Source organism: Cydia splendana, chromosome 4 (genome assembly GCF_910591565.1).
Source record: "Cydia splendana chromosome 4, ilCydSple1.2, whole genome shotgun sequence".
In the NCBI taxonomy this organism is placed as follows: Eukaryota; Metazoa; Arthropoda; class Insecta; order Lepidoptera; family Tortricidae; genus Cydia; species Cydia splendana.
The window spans coordinates 14628677-14651140 of NC_085963.1; the positions used below are offsets into that span (position 1 = coordinate 14628677).

General features: G+C 40.2%; 1 protein-coding gene across 2 annotated transcripts in view; it reads left to right on the plus strand.

Annotated features, from left to right (window-relative positions):
* The window catches only part of LOC134789980 (zonadhesin-like), a 62030-nt gene extending 41183 nt beyond the window's left edge, over nt 1–20847 (plus strand). Inside the window, exons 7-17 of one of the 2 annotated variants that reach the window (XM_063760708.1) lie at nt 14464–14655; nt 15060–15254; nt 15626–15838; nt 16195–16371; nt 16780–16968; nt 17185–17373; nt 17694–17891; nt 18681–18866; nt 19476–19664; nt 20302–20496; nt 20759–20847. In XM_063760708.1, the coding sequence (XP_063616778.1) occupies nt 14464–14655; nt 15060–15254; nt 15626–15838; nt 16195–16371; nt 16780–16968; nt 17185–17373; nt 17694–17891; nt 18681–18866; nt 19476–19664; nt 20302–20496; nt 20759–20769 (1934 nt within the window). In that variant the 3' untranslated portion in view covers nt 20770–20847. The remainder of the gene's footprint in view (nt 1–14463; nt 14656–15059; nt 15255–15625; nt 15839–16194; nt 16372–16779; nt 16969–17184; nt 17374–17693; nt 17892–18680; nt 18867–19475; nt 19665–20301; nt 20497–20758) is intronic. The other variant, XM_063760709.1, reaches the window with a different exon arrangement.
* Nucleotides 20848–22464: the final 1617 nt, after the last annotated feature.

Consider the following 22464-nt stretch of genomic DNA (forward strand, 5'->3'; position numbering starts at 1 on the left):
TTGATGTGCCCCTCCCTCGCAAAAAACGGCAGACTATTTTGTACCGAAAATTATAGACATGGTTTGGTTTGGTCCGTTTGGTTATATCCTATAAGCTTGAACATCATCAACAGGGTACTTCTCTTCTACTCGTACGAGTAGTGACTAGTGAGCCCACAATCATCGCAATGTCAATCGGCTTCGCTACTTAGGTATCATAGCAGCAAGTTGTTTTCGTAGTGTTCGCCTAAATTAAATCATATTTTTGCCATATATACCAAATTACCTACTTAAAAGTATGTCCATGATGGTCCAGTCGCCATCAGATATATAGGAGCGGCCAAGGTGTTCACAATATCTGAACACGCGCTCTAACGCCCTGACAATAGAGGCGTGTTCCGATATTTGTGAGCACCTTGGCCGCTCCGATATATCTGATGGCGACTGTCCATGAGCATGGTAAAATGTGTAAGTATTGAAGGTAAAAATGGCCGTACGTTAATATTTACAAAGGGCATGACAAAGGAGACGTTGCTCTCCTCCCTATTCCCTAAAGCAGCGCATGCGGCCCGTGAACCTGTCACTTGCGGCCCGTGAACCTGTCACTTGCGGCCCGTGAACCTGTCACTTGCGGCCCGCGAGCCTCCCAGGCTATTTTGTATGTAATATTGACAAACGACAATGTCTGATAAAGTCATAAATATTGACAAAGTACGGCCCGCGTCAACTTCGTTAATTTACTATGTGGCCCTTGGCTGCTAAAAGGTTGCCGACCGCTGCCCTAAAGCGATCAGCTTTGCATATTTTACAATGAAGAGTCCTAAACGAGGCGATATGTCGTTCGATACGTGAATACTTTGCGGGAATGCGCGGCGGAGATTGTCAATTGTCATCTAAATCTTGGTTAGGCTAGTCCGAAACATCAATGCATTCAGGGTTCCGATTATCGCTACATTACGTCGAATGGCATGTGTAGCGGTACTGCGCAAAGTGCGTAAGTAATAGCCTAACCCGGAGGCCTTTTAACTGTGCATTTTGTGAAACCTAGAAGAGGTAAGAGGACAAATACTATTCCGTACAGTCGCCATCAGATATATCGGAGCGGCCAAGGTGTTCAAAAATATCGGAACACACACCTAGCGCCATGAAAATGATAGAGCGTGAGAGGAGGCGTGTAGAGAGGCGTGTTCATATTTGTGAGCACCTTGGCCGCTCCGATATATCTGATGGCGACTGTACCTAATTATCGCTGAATGTTGGTTGCCTTAACCAGGCTTAACTATCCTTAACTTAAGTAGTGTTTTTTTTTTTGTTTCAGGTCTTAACTCATCAACTGATTAAACAGGGTCGAGTTTAGAAGAAAAACATATTTGCATATCATAATCATACCTATATGTAGGTATTTTAGGGAACTCAGTGTAAAGCATTAAATATTCTGTAACAAATATAATGTTTTAAATATTTATTTATCGTACAATAAATACATTCAAAACTTAGCCTTTTCTTTCTGGGGTTTTCTATGACGGGAATCCATCCTGATTAACGTTTATGTTATATTTTTTACTAGCTGTGCCCGCGGCTCCGCCCGCGTGTAATTCGGTCTGTGTCAGTAAGCGGCTAATTTCTAATCCTAATTTCTCTCCCTCTCCCCTGGAGGCGGAAGTAAAGTTGACATATGGATAATATGGATATGCTAGAGGACTGAAGTCCAGATAAAATATTTTACAATTAGGTACCACTAAATAAAACTACACTCCAAAATCAATAGTTTTATTTGCCCTTATTCAAATTTTACATGTGATTTAAACTTAGAGAATATAACCAAACGGAGTGGTCATTAACAGGCGTTCCCCTCTGTCGAAAATAGGCGGCCAATGGTCAACCGACGTTTATCTGACATGGCTATGTTTACGTTACGTAGGTACACATTTGACGTGCCCCTCCCCCGCAAAAAACGCCAGACTATTTTGTACCGAAAATTATAGACATGGCGTCTCCGTTGGTTATATTCTCTAAGGATTTAAATGACAGAGTAGTAGGTGTATATCGGACGATACAGTAAGGTATACGCGCGCGAGCGAAAGCGAAGTGGCCTGCCTGGCTAGAGCGCCACTTACCGTGGTCTTCTTCAGACTCCTGAGGAAGACCACGTGCCCCTTGTAACCTCAATGCGTTGCGAAACTTTCGCGAATGATTCGATTTTTTTCGGGAAGGCATGGTAATGCGTATAAAATGCGAGTCCCAAATCGTTTGACTCCGCAAACGACCAGTGCCGGATTAAGATATTTTGATGCCCTAAGTATTTCTAGGCCATGGTGCCCCCTCTCCCTAGGGTCATCAAGATTACATTGAACTTTTTAGGTAAATTGAGTGACGTTCATTGCTGCATTTCAGCTGAGAATGGAAATCAGTTACATCATTTTATCATGAAAATTGACAGTGCTGCAGCAGTAACGTTGCAACAGAGTACCTAATGCTGCTGCAGTCGCCACCCAAATGTCACCTTTATTATAAACATTAAGATGTTTTTAGAAATTTTTTCGATATAAAAACGAAATTTGATAGACAGTTGTACATTTTTACTTTTAGTATGGAAATCAGTCACATCATTTTATCACGAAAATTGACAGTGTTGCAGCCAGTAACGTTGCAACAGAGTAATGCTGCTGCAGTCCCCACCCGAATGTCACCTTTATCATATCTCAGAAAGTTATTGAAAACGCGAGCGAAGCGAGCGCGAAAATTTTTCGATATAAAAAACGCAATTTGATAGACAGTTGTACATTTTTACTTTTAGTACGGAAATCAGTCACATCATTTTATAACGAAAATTGACAGTGCCGCAGCAGTAACGTTGCAACAGAGTACCTAATGCTGCTGCAGTCGCCACCCGAATGTCACCTTTATCATATCTTAGAAAGTTATTGAAAACGCGAGCGAAGCGAGCGCGACAATTTTTCGATATAAAAAAACGCAATTCGATAGACAGTTGTACATTTTTACTTTTAGTATGGAAATCAGTCACATCATTTTATCACGAAAATTGACAGTGCCGCAGCAGTAACGTTGCAACAGAGTACCTAATGCTGCTGCAGTCGACACCCGAATGTCACCTTTATCATATCTTAGAAAGTTATTGGAAACGCGAGCGAAGCGAGCGCGACAATTTTTCGATATAAAAAAACGCAATTTGATAGACAGTTTGTACATTTTTACTTTTAGTGTGGAAATCAGTCACATCATTTTATCACAAAAATTGACAGTGCCGCAGCAGTAACGTTGCAACAGAGTACCTAATGCTGCTGCAGTCCCCACCCGAATGTCACCTTTATCATATCTTAGAAAGTTATTGAAAACGCGAGCGAAGCGAGCGCGACAATTTTTCGATATAAAAAAACGTAATTCGATAGACAGTTGTACATTTTTACTTTTAGTGTGGAAATCAGTCACATCATTTTATCACGAAAATTGACAGTGCTGCAGCAGTAACGTTGCAGCAGAGTAATGCTGCTGCAGTCGCCAACCGAATGTCACATTTATCATATCTTAGAAACTTATTGAAAACGCGAGCGAAGCGAACGCGTAACTTTTTCAATAATTTTTATTATTTAAGCAAGTGCTTATTTGCTTAAAAGGGTTAATCCGGCACTGCAAATGACAGAGGTCAATATTTTTTTTTTTCAAATTACCCACCTTCGTGGCCATTATTAAGTGCTTAAGGAGGCGATACGTATGAATATGGATTTGATATGGATGCGATATAATTACGATTAGGTATAATTCATGAAAGAGAAAATAAATAATTTTAAATAATTTTATGCAATTATACGCGTGTTGATGTGTGTTTATTTTACCACTACGTAACTATGTAAACTCATTTTTAGTTTTCTTGGTTACTTAATATTTACTCAGCTCCCCAAAAGATGGCTCTGTGCAATGAGGGGCAATTAATTTACTGTCGTTTAATTTTGTTGTATTATTAAATCAACACAATTATTCAATTAAATTTGTTGATATCCGTAATATTTATCCCACCAAAAACATTCTGTAAAAACTAGCCAAGTCTCGATGGAGCTGCTTGTTTATCTCTAAAAAGTAATGAAATGAAATCTAGACAAAGTCGTGCCAAGTCTAAGGTTCCTTACTGCGATTTCTTTATTATTATAGTTAATGTTGTGTGACTTGGCCGTTGAAGGGTACACAAGGGTACAAAACCAGGTGCTCCATGACACCATTGCACCAATCTGTCGCCAGAACCGCTACCCATTGACGATGGAAAATTGCCACTTGGAAAACGTTGATTCAATAACCAGTCAATTGTAGGCTTGATAAAGCTGCGTATTTCAATAATACTTATGTATAGGCGAGCCTGAAACAAACACTTCTTTTTGAAGCGTCAAATCGACCATCGATTTAGCATAAAATAGACGTACAGACGGACTTCTATCAATGATTAGAAGTCCGTCTGTACTGGAAATAATTTTTTATACTGTATGTTTGGTGTCATGGAGCACCTGGTTTTGTACCCTTGTGTACCCTTCAACGGCCAAGTCACACAACATTAACTATAATAATAAAGAAATCGCAGTAAGGAACCTTAGACTTGGCACGACTTTGTCTAGATTTCATTACTTTTTAGAGATAAACAAGCAGCTCCATCGAGACTTGGCTAGTTTTTACAGAATGTTTTTGGTGGGATTTCACTTCTTTTTGTAGAAACGTGGGCATATTGGTTTATTTTATTACATTTTCTTATTTGACACATTTTTTTTCTTTTTAGGAGTAGTTTTTTTTATTACCATATCTCTAAAGGCTCCGTCACACATGAGCGTTTTCAAAGCGCGGCGTCAGCGGGGCACGATGCGAGCGTGACGCGAGCGCGTAGCGCTCGCGATCTGCGCTTGGACGCAGCGGCCCGCCGGCGCGCTGCGCGCGCGACCCGCTTTGATCACGTCCGCGCAGTCACACACAACACAGCGCGTGTTGCGAGCGGTCACCAGCAACACTGTCATCCCCAAAACGATGACGACTGACCTCCCCACGCGGTGGGGAGCGACCCGCCACAGCCGTCGCAGCCGAAAGGCGGGCACGGCCTCTCATACCTCCCTAAATGGGAGGTATCGAATGATGTACAGCGAGCGGTCACTCGATTACTGAACGTTGGACGTTGGAAAGCATGATCATGGACGTTGAATAGTTTCACGAGCGTTTTGTAGCCTGCAGCAGTATATTGCGACAATACTGCCGACTGCATTACTGCAGCAAATGTCAAATACGATGATGCTGACCGAATTTTTGATATTTACCTCAGTAATTCAGTCGGCAGTAGTGCATGCTGCAATCCTGCTGCAGTATAGCTGCCGACTGCATTACTGCCAAAAATGTCAAAGTTGATGTATTTTTAACCGCCTTAAAATAAAGGTTCTCAGTTTGACCCGTATGTATGTTTGTTCGCGATTATCTCGCGTTTGGCTGAACCGATTTTGATGCGGTTTTCAGAAAAGTGTTTGTTACATTCTGGTAAAGGTGATGATGCTGAACCCTGGTTGTACCTAGTGGAACTCAGGTTTGGTGCAACATAAGCCCACGCTATTTTGGTCATCCGTCACATCTTGATGAGCATTTGGGAGAGCAGTACCTTAGACAGAGCTGAAGCTGAACCCTGGCTGTACCTAGTGGAACTCAGGTTTGGTACAACATAAGCCCACGCTATTTTGGTCATCCGTCACATCTTGATGAGCACTTGGGAGAGCAAGTACCCAAGATAGAGCTGATGCTGAATCCTGGCTGTACCTAGTGGAACTCAGGTTTGGTGCAACTTAGGCACACTTTGTTTTGGTTAACCGACTTGTCGTCGTGTGCCTGTTGCAGAGTTCCACTAGGCGGTCATCAAGATGTAACGGATGACCAAAATAGCGTGGGACTATGTTGCACCAAACCTAAGTTCCACTAGGTACAGCCAGGGTTCAGCATCAGCTCTATTTCAGGTACTGCTCTCCCAAGTGCTCATAGATGTGATGGATGACCAAACTAGCGTTGGCCTATGTTACACCAAACCTAAGTTCCAGTAGGTACAGCCAGGGTTCAGCATTAGCTCTATCTTGGATACTGCTCTCCCAAGTGCTCATCAAGATGTGACGGATGACCAAAATAGCGTTGGCCTATGTTGCACCAAACCTGAGTTCCACTAGGTACAGCTAGCGTTCAGCATCAGCTCTATTTCAGGTACTGCTCTCCCAAGTGCTCATCAAGGTGTAACGGATGACCAAAATAGCGTGGGCCTATGTTGCACCAAACCTGAGTTCCACTAGGTACAGCCAGGGTTCAGCATCAGCTCTATCTTGGGTACTGCTCTCCCAAGTGCTCATCAAGATGTGACGGATGACCAAAAGAGCGTGGGCGTATGTTGCACCAAACCTGAGTTCCACTAGGTACAGCCAGGGTTCCGCATCAGCTCCATCTTGGGTACTACTCTCCCAAAGGCTCATCAAGGCGTGTCGGATGACCAAAACAGTGTGTGCATATGTTGCACCAAGCCTGAGTTCCACTAGGTACAGCCAGGGTTCAGCATCAGCTCCATCTTGGGTACTACTTTCCCAAAGGCTCATCAAGGCGTGTCGGATGACCAAAACAGTGTGTACATATGTTGCACCAAGCAAAACGCCTATGTCTGACGGAGCCTTAACACAGCTGAGACCAGCTGAGGGTTCTTCATCAGATACTTCAGACCTTCGATTTTTGACATCAAATGAAGCGGCCCACCAATATGAATATTTTTTGTAAAGGCGGTATGTCGATCTCCAATAGTTTGGTTGGGCTCTTGTGTTTTCTAATCAGGGTCACCAGGTACTCCAGATCTTCGATTATCCTAGTTTTTATAGTTTTCCCTTTATGTGGCCATTAAACCCTAACTCTGTACCAAATTTCAGCTCTCTGAGTTAATGGGAAGTACTAGTTCTATTCTGATGATCATAAGTGAGTGAGTGTGTGTCATAAATGCGAAACTTTGCTTTCGCTTAACTTCGGAACTAAATGACCTACAGACTTGAAATTTTGGATTTTAAGTATGTGATTATAGCTTACTGGATGACGAAAATTTCTGCGTTCTGGTCTTATCCAGAGGTTCTCAAATAGGGACCTGAAAATGCGGCGAAATGGTTCCAGTAAAGGATGGTACGGCAGTGTTTGCTTCGCGCTCGACTTGGCGGGGGCACTGCCGTGCCCCCCGATTGAAATTTTACAAGAGGGGTCTTCTAAACTTAGAGTTAATTTGGCAAAATCCTTTCTCGGTGGCTTATTTATGTCACATCGTATTAAATTCAGCGCCATCTGTTAGTTTACCAGGGTACTCTATAGTGTTAGCACATATTTGAAAAAAGTTTGCCCCTCCTTCCTAAGTAGCGCCATACGATTCAGGGGCAAACTTAAGTCAATCGAGGGTTGTAGCTACCCCCCCTTTTAGGGTTTGAATTTTTATAGCCTATAACCTGGCCGGGGATTTTCTCGACAGATTAGTAAAGTTTTCATCAAAATCCGTTCAGCCGTTTTCACGTGATGCGCGTTCAAATAAACAGACAAACAGATAAACAGACAAACAGACAAAAATTTTAAAAACTGTTGGAACGTGTTCTGTTATCAATTCTAAGTATCCCCAGCCAACTTTTTTTCAAATATCTCCCATGTACAGACTTTCGACCCTCTTCAGCTTTATTATATGTATAGATAATTTAAGTATCATATTGATAATTATGGCTAGTCTAAATAGCTCTAAGCTCTAGGTGGACCATTTTTCTACTAATCATAATCTTCAATTCAATTGACAACATTTAATTTTTTCAAGTGGGCTGTTTTAGGGTTCCGTAGTCAACTAGGAACCCTTATAGTTTTGCCATGTTCGACTGTCAGTCCGTCCGAGGCTTTGCTTCGAGATCGTTAAGTGCTAGAAAGCTGCAATTTGGCATGAATACATAAATAAATCGCATGCAATGTGATCGAACGGTAAAATAAAAACTACAAATAGTAGTTTGTGTTACAAGGGATCAAAATGATATATTTCCGTCAAGGGCGTCTTGCGTTGCGGCGTTCCGTCAATCCTGAATGAAGCGATGGATTCTACAATAGAATCCCGAACGTAGTGAGGGATTCTAAAGTAGAATCCTGAGCGTAATGAGGGATTCAAGTGTTAACGCCCAAGACGAAATAATTTTGATACCGTGTGACACATACTGCTTTTCACATCAACTATGAGGAAAATAAAAAAATCTTAGTGTTGACACAATTATTATGTTTCAAAATATTATTCAAGCTAAAAAAAGACTGAAAAAAATAACAAAAACGGTGTCCTAGAACAGAAAAGTGCTACTTTGATCCCCCCTAGCAGGGAGGAAAAGTGCCACTTTGATTCCTCCTAGCGGGGAAGAAAAAGCCTTTTTCCGAATAGGTGATGTGAAAAAAATATTTATTAGGGTACCGCTCGTACAACATGTATATGTGCTAAGGTACAGGTATTTTGAAAAAAAAAAATATTCGCTTTAACCCAATCGGGGTATTGTTGGATAGATCTTTCAAAACGAATACGGGTCTCCAACAACCATTGATAAAGTGAATATTTCCGGAAATAATCGCTGCGGAAATAAAAAAAAACTTTTGAAACATGAGTTTTTGCCCTCGATATTATAAGCTTATAACAAACAAATACTAGTCTCTAGTACATTATTTTACTTTAATTATCACGTGATAATTTAAGCCAATTACTACCAGTCACCAAAACATACCCACCTCTAACAAGTGGTATCGGAAAAAGGTGACCTTAGTTACCTACGTCAAAAGCCAATAACTGATAAATGCAAACCAGTCTGCTGAATGTTATTGTAACACAGTTGAAAAACAAAGCTTTCAAACTGCCGTATTCGAACTTCAAGATATTCACAAGAGACTACACGTACTAGATCCATTCTAGATACGTTATAGTTTAGATATCAACTCGTTCTCTTTTGCAGCGCAATTCGGGCAACCAATGTCACTTTTACGTTAGGTAGAGTAAGATATCTATTAGATGTGAATTGGATCTCTAAGTCATATCCTGTGGAAATCGTTCAACAGTATCTCCAGAATCATGCAAATGTCAAATTTGACAGGTTATTAGATCTTAGACCCGATTTTAGCATTAAGGGACCTTAATGCTAAAATCGGGACAACTCTGCACGATGATCACCTTAGAGAAGTAGTTGGTAAATATGGACTTGGAGAAAGGAATGAGAGAGGAGAGATGTGGTTACAATTCTGTATTGAGAACTCTCTCACTATTATGAACACCTGTTTCCAAAACCATCCGAGACGTCTGTATACTTGGGTTATGCCAGGAGATCGCTTTAGAAACCAGATTGATTACATTGCAGTGGCAAAGAGATGGAGATCATGCATTAGTAACACTAAAACATACCCTGGTGCGGATTGCGGAAGTGATCACAAACTATTGGTGGCAGAGATGAGTATTAAAATTAAAAGGTGTATAAGAACTACAGTAAAACCTCAAAAGCGAATCTCTGGTCAAGCAATCGTTGCGTTTAAAGATAGTTTTATCGGCAAAACCACAAACTTTGTACACGAAGAAAATGAGGACGTAAACACAAAATGGACTAAGTTAAAAGAGCTAATTCTTGAGACGCGGAAAGAAGTATTAAACCAAGAATTCGATTGTCCGAAAAAGCCGTGGATTACCGAGGAAACATGGTCCGCAATCAAATATAGGAAACAAGCCATAGCAGACAGAAGTGATGCAGGTCTAGCTCAATATCAGCACCTCTCAGCAAAAGTACAGCGTCTATGTCGCAGAGACTACAATCTCATGCTGCAACTTTACACACCAGAGATCTCTTCCTTAAAGTGAAAAGTATCACACGAGACTTTAAGCCGAAGACATGGGCTGTCGAAGATGATCAAGGCGTTCTGCTGACACAGATAGATCAGGTCACGGAAAGATGGCGTTTATATTGTGAAGGGTTGTATAAAGAGCCGGGGAACGGAAGAGCTGATGACTCAGGATTGCCACCAGCCCACTATGATAACGTCGAGCCTAAGATACTTGAGGCTGAAGTTAGGGGAGCTTTGAAAAAGCTTAAAACCAACAAGTCAGCCGGAAGAGACACGATATTAGCTGAAGAACTTCAAAACCTAGGAGACACAGGTGTTAGAATCCTATTGGACCTGTGTAACCAGCTTTGGACTACTGGTAAATGGCCAAACGATTGGAAAGAGTCTCTTTTGATACCGTTGCATAAAAAGGGTTCAACGAAGTCTTGTGGAAATTACCGAACAGTAGCGCTCATATCTCATGCTAGCAAAATAATGCTCTACGTCATCAGCGGACGGCTACAATCGTACCTGCAACACCAAATACCAAACGAACAGGCTGGTTTTGTCAAAGGCCGAGGCACCAGGGAGCAAATTGTGAACATTAGACAGATGATAGAGAAGAGCCGAGAATTTAATGTTCCAATGCTCATGTGTTTTATCGACTACACAAAGGCGTTTGATTGTGTAAGATGGAGTTGTATGTGGAGAATCTTGCAAGAAATGGGCGTCCCTCTGCATCTGATAGCATTGATTAGTAGTTTGTACGAAGATGGAGAATCGAGCATCAAGATCAATAATGTTGTGTCCGGTGCTTTCAAACCAGGAAAGGGTGTCCGCCAGGGATGCATTCTATCACCGCTTCTTTTCAACATCTACGGCGAATATATAATGCGAAGAGCCCTAGAGGACTGGGAGGGAGGCATCTCAATAGGTGGTCACAAGATCAGCAACCTTCGCTATGCAGACGACACAACATTGTTTGCTTCTTCAGAACAGGAACTAGCAGGTAGAGCGTGAAAGCAAAATGGTAGGGCTCTCGGTTAACAAATCGAAGAGCAAAATCATGGTCATTGATCGAGCTGGATTGCTTGTACGGACTGGTGAACTGTCAGACCTCGAATGTGTACAAGAGTTTGTCTACCTGGGCTCACTCATCAGCAATGAGGGCGGCTGTGAGAAAGAAATTCGAAGACGCGCACAGATGGCAAAAGGCGCCATGAGCAAATTGAACAAAATTTGGCGGAACAGAAACGTCTCCAATGACACCAAGATGAGACTTGTGCGGTCTTTAGTGTTTTCAATTTTTCTCTACGGCTCGGAGTCATGGTCAATACGGGCAATAGACAGGAAAAGAATTGAGGCATTTGAGATGTGGTGTTGGAGGAGAATGTTGCGCATACCGTGGACAGGAAAACGAACCAACAAATCCATTCTCAACCAACTCAGGATCAAATCCAGACTATCCACAATCTGTTACCAACGAGTCCTGGGCTATTTTGGACATATTGCTCGAAGGCAGCCAGATAACCTGGAGAAACTGGTTGTTTGTGGAAAAGTGGATGGCAAGAGGCCGAGAGGACGGTCACCCACCCGTTGGTCCGATCAAGTAAGGAACATTACAGGACTTACTGTCACTACTGCCCTTAGACAAGCCGAAGACAGGGTGAAATGGAAGCAGCTCGTCGAGGCCTCGGTGAAGGCATTTCAAGACAGGCACGACCTTCAGTAATGAAGAATACGAAGAAGAAGAAGATCTTAGACATATCGTTATCGTATCTTGGTGATGTCTAAAAGATGTCTATTTCAAAATCCGAATCGGGCCCCTAGTGTCAGTAAAATGCAATGGTTGCAATTGACAACCTCGGCTGAAAAAATATTTGTACAGTTTGCCAACTCATAAAACAAATAAGTCACGATATTCTAAATGTTCGTGAATAATAATGAAAAAACTTATTTTGTAGTTAATTCCCGCCGGCCTGTTGATCACCCAGGTCGTGTCAGCAATATGGCGCATTTTGTTTTTCTTTTTTGTTTCGTAATTTCCACGGCGACCGCCACGACACCTGTTATTAATGGTAAGTGATTTATTTAATTACCTTGTTGATATTAAATGAATAAACGAACAACATCTTTACTAAAGAATACAATTTTCATTAGAAGTTTCTTTGCATGTTTTAATTTTTTCATGCTTGAGGTACCTACCGTGATTTAGCGGAGTCGTTGGACGTTTGATTCAGTATTTGAATTGCAGTTGAATAAGTAGGTATAACTGACATCAACGAAGGTAACCGAAGGTCATGACCTTACTCGTATATTTTTTTAATGACTTGGTAGTGGACCGGTGACCATATTTTGTTGACCGAGCCAAGTGGAAATCTCAGTTTCAGTTTGGGTAAAAATGCCATTGTATGTTTGACTGTTTTCTTCTACTCGTCGCGTTTCCCCACCCGTTTCTCGTAAAATTTTGTGAGCAGGTTTGATAATTTTACAGATTTTTTGTCGATTCTTTTCTTGGAATTTTATTAAATTGGGACTATGAGGGCTTGCACAAAAGATGAATATTCAGAAAAGTCTCAGGTGCGTGAAGCAACTTTTTTGTATTACCGCTGATAAAGCTATGCTAACATTTGACATGCTAACTTAGCCTTTGAGCGGCTTGGAGATCACCGGCGAAGTGTCCACAATCGTCACGTCCCTCAGCCATTGGGTTACGACAAGGAAGAGAAGAACTTAGTCTTAAATTCAACGGTATATTCTACAGATTTTAGCAGTTCGTTACGGCAGCTGTCATCACTCGTCGGAATACCCCAAACTATGTTAACTAGGCACAAAGTACAAATTATAAATACCTAAATATGTTGTATCGTATGTAACAGAGACCGATGACAGTGTAGTTCCTACTGTCCCTGTGACGAGTGTCCCTCGAAGATGCCCGCCAAATGAGGAGCTCAAGCTAAAAGCGCCCTGCCCCCCGGATTCTTGCGACATGCTGTATCTGTCCGTTTTGTGCATCGCAAACCAAACTCAAGAACTTTTGTGCACTTGCAAATCAGGCTATCTGCGGAGAAACAATACCTGTGTACCTGTAGACAGGTGTCTTCCACGTGAGTCAAAAAATAGTTTTTCAAATAATCGATTGTGATATACATACATAATTTTACAAATAACAGTAATCCCTTGTTGACTACGGAAGACTACGGAACCCTAAAACGTAATAAACATTGCATAAAAATATTTAACTAAATACGAATTTAGAGAATAATGATTTAAAGGTGCAAATAAGTATATTGTTCTAATCAAATCATATGCTACGACCTCGACCAGGTAGGTATCTTAGGTATAATCAAAATAAGGAAAACAAGGGGATTAACCTTTCGCACGATCGTGCATGTTCAACTCTAAATCAAATAATGATAGTAAGTAACCTTCATTTTGCAATTAAGGTTTTAAGAACGTTGCAAAGCTTTTTAACGTAATTAAATAATATTTAAAGCGCAAAGAATGACTCACACTAGACCGAGCCGGGCCGGGCCGGAGCTTCCGGCGCTTTGTTTTCTATGGAAAGCACTACGTGATCACCGATCAGCCGTCATAGAAAATGACGTGTCGGACGCCTCGGCACGGGCACGGCCCGGTCTAGCATGACGTGAGTCATCCTTAAGCCCAAGAGCTTGCCTGTTAATGGTTAAGTTAAATATTTTTTTGGAAGGCCCGAAGGTGTACGTACATTAATATAGGTATTAATATATAGAACACAATAGTCTTAAACTCCACTTTTTTATTTAATGAAGTAAACAAGTGTCCGATTATTAAAACCTTAACAACCTGAAAAAAATAGGCAGGACGCAGGACTAAGCTTAATTTTTTTTCGGTCAGCCGAATGCGCCGATGACCCCAACGCTACAAGAGGATGTGGCAATAGATGCGGAAAAACATGCGCAGATTACAACAATACGACCAAAGTGTGCAACAACAATGTATGCCATATTAACGGATGTGACTGTAAAGATGGATTGGTTTATGATCAAAATACAAAGAGATGTGTTAAACCCGAACAGTGCAGTAAGAGAGTTCATATATTATAATTCTACGTTGAAACCACATTAGCATTATACTTGTACATACCTACTATAGCATCGCGCACCTGCACCTCCAAATTTTGACTTGAGCGGCAACCACGAAACTTAAATTAAATTAGGACTAGTGGTTCTGTGAGCTGTAGGCCTTGCGGACCCCAATGGCCCCGCCATTTTTAGAAACTTCCAAGCATAACTGGACAAAAAACATTATTAGTTTTCAGTTGTCGAATTTGACCACTGTAGAAGAGAACAACTAGACATACGAAATCATATTTAGTGTTCCGTACAAAACTTTGTTCACGGTACACTTATGGGATCACTTCAGTCTTGCAAATCAGTTAAATGCGTTTTTCTCAGAGACCGTCTGAAGTAGATATCTAAAATTTGGAACAGTTGTTTCCCAATCTAAAACGAAGATTCACGTTCGCTCGGTCAATGAATCAATCAAGAACGGTCCAAAAAAATTCTGACATTCGTATCGCTGCGGCGCCGTCGGCTTGTTACAACTGTTACAAGTCGTTACAAATATAAATTTCTTATTTCTTCACAGCCAAGCAGTGCAAGGGATCGCATGAAATATACATTCTTTGTCCAGCCGGGCAATGTAACGCGAAAACTTGTGATGACCTCGTGAATCCACCTGGTTGTCCAAGAATTAAACCTCCGTGCCCAGGAGGCTGTATTTGCGAAGATGGATATTTGAGAGATAAATATGGAAAATGCATACCGAAGGAACAGTGTCGTAAGTCAGACTTTACTTATAAAAACCACTAACAGACTCTATATGTATAAGTACTTAGATTAAAAAAAATCACAATTCAAGCCTCATTAAAAAGATAATGATATAATAAATGTGGTAATTTTTACTAACAATATTGAATAGGGGAAATAATCTCTATATGATAAACCAAAATCAGTTATTGTGTCTCAGAATCTTTAGACATTTCTGTATCTTTATATCAATGTAGCAGAAAAACGCGTTTTAGCAAAATAATATTCCATTATAGGTAATTATAACATTTTTTTTACTGCAAACACTCATGTTAAATAGTGAGAGTGAAGAACCCTAAGACGTAATGAGCACATCAGCACAGACATGGCTATTGATATGTAAACAACTATATTATAACTTTATATTTATTTTAGCTTCTCTGCAATGTAAAAAGAAAAACGAACGCTGGTCAAACTGCGTGCTCGGAGAATGCGTTCCAAGGGATTGCGAAGACGTTGGGTATCCAGTACCCTGCCCAGACATTATAGGCCCCTGCGCTGGCGGCTGTACTTGCATTGAAGGCTTCGTAAGAAACTGTGAAGGAGAGTGTATTGACATGAAAGATTGTCGTGAGTATTTAAGATATTCTGCTGGTTGACGCATATTATGTAATCCGATATACGATTTGATAATAGTACATAGCACGAAATTTAGCAGCAATTTAGCACGAAAATTAAATATGGTGTTATTAAAGCGTGGAGCTTCGATGTCGATTATAATTTTTTATAACAAACTGATAAAAAAAAATACAGTTTTGTCCGCTTAAAATTATGGCCTATGTTATGTACCTATGTAGGGCGATGTCATTAAAGATTTTGGCAATCTTGCTCTGTTTTGTACGTAAGAAACAGTACAGACTTAAAACGTGATTCATAATCACCTCTTCTAATTACTCTGTAAAGAGTCTAAATATATTTAAACCGTTGTCCTTATCTTCTAGCATGTTGTGGAGGAGATCCTAACGCGGTAAGCGGTTGCGGTAACCCTTGTGGTAAAACCTGCGCGAGTCTGTACGCGAACAATTCCGACTTGATCTGCCCCCAATATTGCGAGTACAATGGCTGCGACTGCAAACCCGGATACCGTCTTCTAACAGACAGCACAGATGGCACGGAGTCTAAAAAATGTGTTCCAGAGAGTGAATGTCCTAAGCGTAAGTTCCTTTGAGCATTTGGATGAATCAAATCGTATGCCGACCAACGCCCACATTTAAGCCAATTGCTGTCATAAACCTCTTCCCTAAATTTCCACCAATTACTTTCATCGTATACCATGTCGGGCTAAGCGTGCCCCGCCTACGTCACACGTCTGAGCCATCCTCTTGGTGACAATGCTCGCCCATCTCTCCGAATGAATGCGGCAGATGTATCAGGGTATTTCATTTTACTGGAGTTATAATAGATGTACGCGCTTTGAAGCGCATAGTTTCGACCTATGCGATCCATCGTTTTAGCACATTACTGATTTTTGGCAAACCTTCAGTTTAATTGATTTTACAATTTTTTATAGCTACTCCGCAATGTGGAGCGAACGAACAGTACTACTGCGGTACTTCATGCCCCGAAGCCAGCTGTGTCGACCCCACGCCTCCAACGTGCGTCAACAAGAAATGCAAATTAGCTTGCTTCTGCAAGAAAGGATTCGTTAGAGACTTCAACAACACATGTATACCGGTCAACAAATGCCGTATGTTATTTATGTTTAACTAGATACCTAGATTTAAAGTTTCGCATAACTCGTATAACAAAGACGTAATAAATCTGGCTACATAGACCTTAAGTACAATGCACAATAGTCCTAATGTTGTTAACTTATACAACCTTTATACAATACAATACTAGCTTCTGCCCGTGACTTCTTCTGCGTGAGATGATGCTGATGATTAAAATACTCCTGTTATGTACTTCCTCGGGCCTCAAACTGCATATAAATCGGTTCAGCGGTTTACGCGTGAAGAACAGACAGAGTTATTTCGCATTTATAATATTATTATAGGGATGTAGATATTTGTGTGCGGTTGTGTGTATGACTAGGTACTTAATAAATTATCGCAGGTTTCTCAGTTATAAAAATATGTATCTGTTTCTTTCTCAGCCAAATGTAAAGGACCCCATGAAAGACTCATAAGTTGTCCAATCGGTCAATGTAACCCTAAAACATGTAAGGACCTAATAAAACCACCTGGCTGCCCGAGAGTAATACCTCCTTGTCCAGATGGCTGTGTTTGCGAAGAAGGTTACCTACGAGATGCGAATGGCAAATGTATTGAGAAGTCACTGTGTCGTAAGTTTCGTCTAATGACTACTTACTTTTAATTAGCTAGGATATTGTGCGTCAGTATTAATAAAAAAAAATATGAACAGAACTTTAATTCATGCTAATTTTTGTATTTTATAATTGCTATCATTGGAACAACTGATTCCCTCTTTTCTACGAGAGAAAACTTTTTCAGTAGTCCAGCACAAAAACACAATATTGATGATGATAATATTATTACAGCCAAACCTCCTTGCAAAGCTAATGAAACCTACGTACAATGTGCTGTCAAGTGTCCCGATAAGCACTGCCCGAAAATAGATGGACCCCAGCCTGTTTGCGACCCGCCCAGACCCTGCCCTCCAGGGTGCATATGCAAGATCAATTATAGATATGACCAATCTGGAAAATGCATACTTGCTTCTGATTGCCGTGAGAACTTTTTTTTGTTGTCTTTTATCGAATCAACCTTTACAGCATTGCCACTTCTTTAAAATTATGTTGCTAAGCTTATACCAATGAATAATGCGAAAATAACACGAATTTTCTTTTTCTTTTTTTTGTCACGTATAAACGCTCTCTCTATTCTATTCTATTAAATATAGAAATGAATAGGTAAATATCCATAGTATAAGTCAAGATTAATATTCGTGTTCACCAACTTTGCAGACAGTCATACTACACTACCGACCGACCAGGTTATTTTGAGTAGCCGTTGAATAACAATTATAATATTTCCCTTTTTTTAACAGCACCTATAAAATGTAAGGATCCTAACGCAAGATGGGATTCATGCCCTCCAGCCTGCTTGAATGAGCAATGCGAAGCAGCGAACTCTCCGCCAGTAACGTGCAACACATTGCTTCTAAATTGCAACCCTCGGTGTGTTTGTAAACCAGGGTATTTTAAACACCCGAAAACTGGATTATGCGTTCCAGCTAAAGAATGTCGTAAGTATTCATTGGCAACCTTCAACTTTTGACAACCAGAGTTACCGCTTCGTGTGCCGAACCGTTCAGCGCTATTTACATCAGCTTATAATTTTCATCAACAGAAGCAATAATTTTTTACAAACTTTGCACAACTTGATTGCTGTGAATGGGTGAATCAACTTTTTCTTGACACTCGTTGCCATAGTTACGGTTACCTGGGTCACTCTTAAAACCCTGGTTTTATATACCTATGCCAGGCCAGCTATAAGCCCTTTCTTTACTCCTCTACTTAGTACTTACATCTCTACTTAGCATATTAGTAGAATGTAGTTTAACATTTTTTCTTATAAACTATGCTACTATTATCGCCTGGCTGGCATGAGGACCAAATAACAAAAAAAGTCGATTTGCCCAAATACAATCAGCATTTTTCTTATAATCACTAATTTATTTATTTTTTCCTAATTGTTTTTTTTTTATATTTGCAGTTATTTTTATATAAATCTTCATAATTGATTTAAGACTCGGAGTAATTAACAATGGAGCCGCCATTAACAGGCGTTCCCCTCTGTCGCAAATAGGCGGCCAATGGTCAACCACATGTCAACCATATGTATGGACTGACGTTTATCTGACATGACGTACCTATACATTTGATGTGCCCCTCCCCCGCAAAAAACGGCAGACTATTTTGTACCGAAAATTTTAGACATGGCGTCTCCGTTGGTTATATCCTCTAAGATTTAAGATAAATATAGGTATCTCTACACTACCTACGCTTTATTCATATCAAAATGGTTTTTGCAGCGGGCGTGTGTAAAGACCCCAACGCCTCCTGGACGGATTGCCGTAACCCCTGCCCAGGCACTTGCTACAACACGAAACCAGTATGCCCGACCAAACCTTGTAGCCCAGGATGTCAGTGCAATGAAGGCTACGTTTTATCTAAACAAGGGAAAGATGGAAAATGCGTTAAAATTGAAACATGCGCAGGTAAGCAAACGTAATTGATTGATATATTATCATTAATGTTTATGATAAACTGAAATAAATGTCATATACTAAGAAAAAGTGACCAAGGCCTCTAGTGCCCCAGGCTGGAATCGAACCAGCGTCCTCTGCTATCGCGGCAGGTGCCTGTCCAGGTGCAGGTGTGTGTGGCAGGTGCGATAGCAGAGGACGCCTGGTTCGATTCCAGACTGGGACTCCAGTGCCCCTTGGTCACTTTATGACATTATTCAGTTTAATATGACATTGATTTCAGTCTATAATTTATATAGTAGTGTTTCTACTTGAAATAAAAACAAATTAAAGTATTTTCTGAAAATAATTTAATTTGTTCTAATACGTCTAAAAGTAAAGGTCATGATATTTGCATACCTATTAAAATTTCTTATGTCCATAATGTTTCTTGCTATTTGAATTTTCTCTAAATGGAAATATTCAATACCACTATTGCAACTGAGATACAACACAACTGACACTATAATGAACTGAGATATATTAACGTTATATTGTTTAATTGTTAATTCTGATCAAGTGATCAGCAAGGATAAATATATTTTTTTCTCATGAATTGTAATTTTTCGATCCCAATTTTAGATTACATCCACTGTCCCTGCAATCAAACCTTTGTACCATGCACATTTAAAGGATGCCCCCAAGTAAGGTGTCCTGAATCAGATCAAACGATTTTGTGCAAGCCACCACGAGACTGCCCTGGAGGGTGTGGATGCAAGCCCTACTATAGGTATGACGTCAATAACAACTGCATCAAGTCGACTGATTGTCGTAAGTTACCTACTCATAATTTGTCAATATCAAATCATTTTATTACTTAAAAACTACTGTGCGGATTTCAATGAAAACTGTTTATTATCAATGTTTTCAATTGATTTTTATGATAAATTAAAGGTTTTGATATTTCTATGACAAATCAAATCTAAATGCCTATAGGTATATGTAGTTTAATTAAATTAGGATTAAATATCTTATAAACAATACGTAACAATATTAAATGAAAGTAGTCACATTTATAAGTACTGAATAAAATTACTAGTACCTAAGTATGGCCAACGTGGCTCTGACATTGTTCTGCCGAAATTGCATTTACATAGATATACTTGGTCAAGCAGATCTTGTCAGTAGAAAAAGGCGGCAAATTTGAAAAATGTAGGCGCGAAGGGATAGCGTCTCATAGAAAATTTGAATTTCGCGCCTTTTTCTACTGACAAGATTTGCTTGACCATCTATAGTTAAAAATTCTATAAATATACAATTATGTATACCTACACACCTACCTACTCGAGTTACTGTATATCAAATTGGAAGATCGCTGCCTCGCATATGGTAAAGTAACAGCAACATACTGTTGTTGACGATTAATTTATGTGTAAGTATCATTAATTAATTAATATTGTTATTGCAGCTCCAGTTGAATGCACCAGAGCACACGAGGTGTGGAAGTGCAAACATTTGGGTGACTGGGAGTATTGCGATGAGAGATACAACTCTCCTCCGTTTGTGCCAGGCGACCCTGATGATTGCGAGCCGAAGTGCGCGTGCGAGCAAGGGTATTGGAGAAACCCTCAGACGAATACGTGTGTTACAGAAAATGAATGCCGTAAGTAGATGGTCATTGGTCACACGCCATTTGAAATAAAATAGGAACCTACGAAATAAGCAAATGCTTTACTTACCGAAAAAATACCCTGCTTTAATGAAAATCTGAGATACGATCATAATACAATATCTTATTGATTGAAATGACAAATAAATACCTAGGAATGAGATATATACCTACCTAAATTAAAGTCCTCCGCCTCGTGAGATTTTAAGGTCTGCCGTGTTATTATAATTCTAAAATTGACAATTATTTGTTTCAGCCCCAATTTAATGAATATAAAAAAGACACGCAGAAGAACGACGAGTAAATCCTAAATGGTATTCGTTTTCCTAAACTATAAATAATTATGTAGGTATTATAATCAGAATCATAAAGAAAGTTTTTTAGTAAGTACGTATTGTACATGTACATCTTCCAAGTAACGTGTCCACACGTTATCATGTAAATGTATTTATATTATAAATTACTTATGTTTTGAAGTGTGTTGTTTTTTTAACCCCTATTTTATGCCATAGTTATAAAACTTATAAATTATTTATACCTACCTATGAACGCCCCTGTAATGACAACATGAGATGAAGATGACGAAGGGTCGGTTGCACCAAACTGTTTGTCATCGTTAAAGACTTCGCTAATTTTTAGCGTATGGAAAGTTTCATAGTAAACCGCCGCGGCGCGCCGGGTGACTTTGATCAGTCTGTCAAATGCAGATGGTGCAACTGGCACTAAGATGACCCACAGCCCCCACAGGAGACGAGCCTCCTCCACCTACGCGGAGCGGGCTAATACGGACCTAGTCCTTCGCGCCTAATACTTTTATCAAATTTGACAAATTGGGTTGCCATATTGTAACTACTTAACTAGAAATTAAGAATACATAGGCATCATCAAAGAGTAGTATAATAAAGAGGACAAAGAGAGCCCTCTCGTGGAACTTGTGGAAGCGCCATCTGTAAATCTGAACAAGAAGCATTAACGTCATATTCATACTTACAGAGCCTGTTTACACCACTTCGGCCGCGTACGCAACCGGAGCTTCGTAACCAGTTGCGATCGAAGACTTTTTCGGTCTTGTACGAAACCAGTTGCGATCAAATACTTTTTTCTTCTTATACGTAACCAGTTACGATCGAACACTTTTCGTTTTTGTACGAAACCTCTCGACCGTTCATAGGTACAAGCAAAGACCTTCCTTAATATAAAATACTGTACACGTTACACACGTAGAGCAGCCTTCGCCCGCCGTGACAAATCACGCTCACTACACTCCGTTCCGCAGATTGTCACGGCGGGCGAGGGCTGCCCTCCCTCCGCGCCTCCGTTTTCGGAATTGCTCTCTAGGGGTACGTGGATAGTACGTGGCGTGTAGGACGGAGCCGTACTCCTAACAGAAATACGTCTACCTTACCACTTAACTGACCTGTGTACCAGTACCTACGTGTATAACGTGTACAGTACTTTATATTAAGGAAGGTCTTTGCGGGTACCTATGAACGGTCGAGAGGTTTCGTACAAAAACGAAAAGTGTTCGATCGTAACTGGTTACGTATGAGAAGAAAAAAGTATTTGATCGCAACTGGTTTCGTACAAGACCGAAAAAGTCTTCGATCGCAACTGGTTACGAAGCTCCGGTTGCGTACGCGGCCGAAGTGGTGTAAACAGGCTCTGTAGGTATGAATATGACGTTAATGCTTCTTGTTCAGATTTACAGATGGCGCTTCCACAAGTTCCACGAGAGGGCTCTCTTTGTCCTCTTTATTATACTACTCTTTGATTAAAATGTTTAGTATAACTTGGTATAACCAAGTATAACTAGGTATGTTATGTTAAATACATTCTGTCCGGATATGTATGTAGGTATTGTAGGGAACTCAGTATAAAGCATAAATGTTCTCTGTCAAATATAATGTTTTAAATATTTATCATATTCCTCGTACAATAAATATATTCAAAACTTAGCTTTTT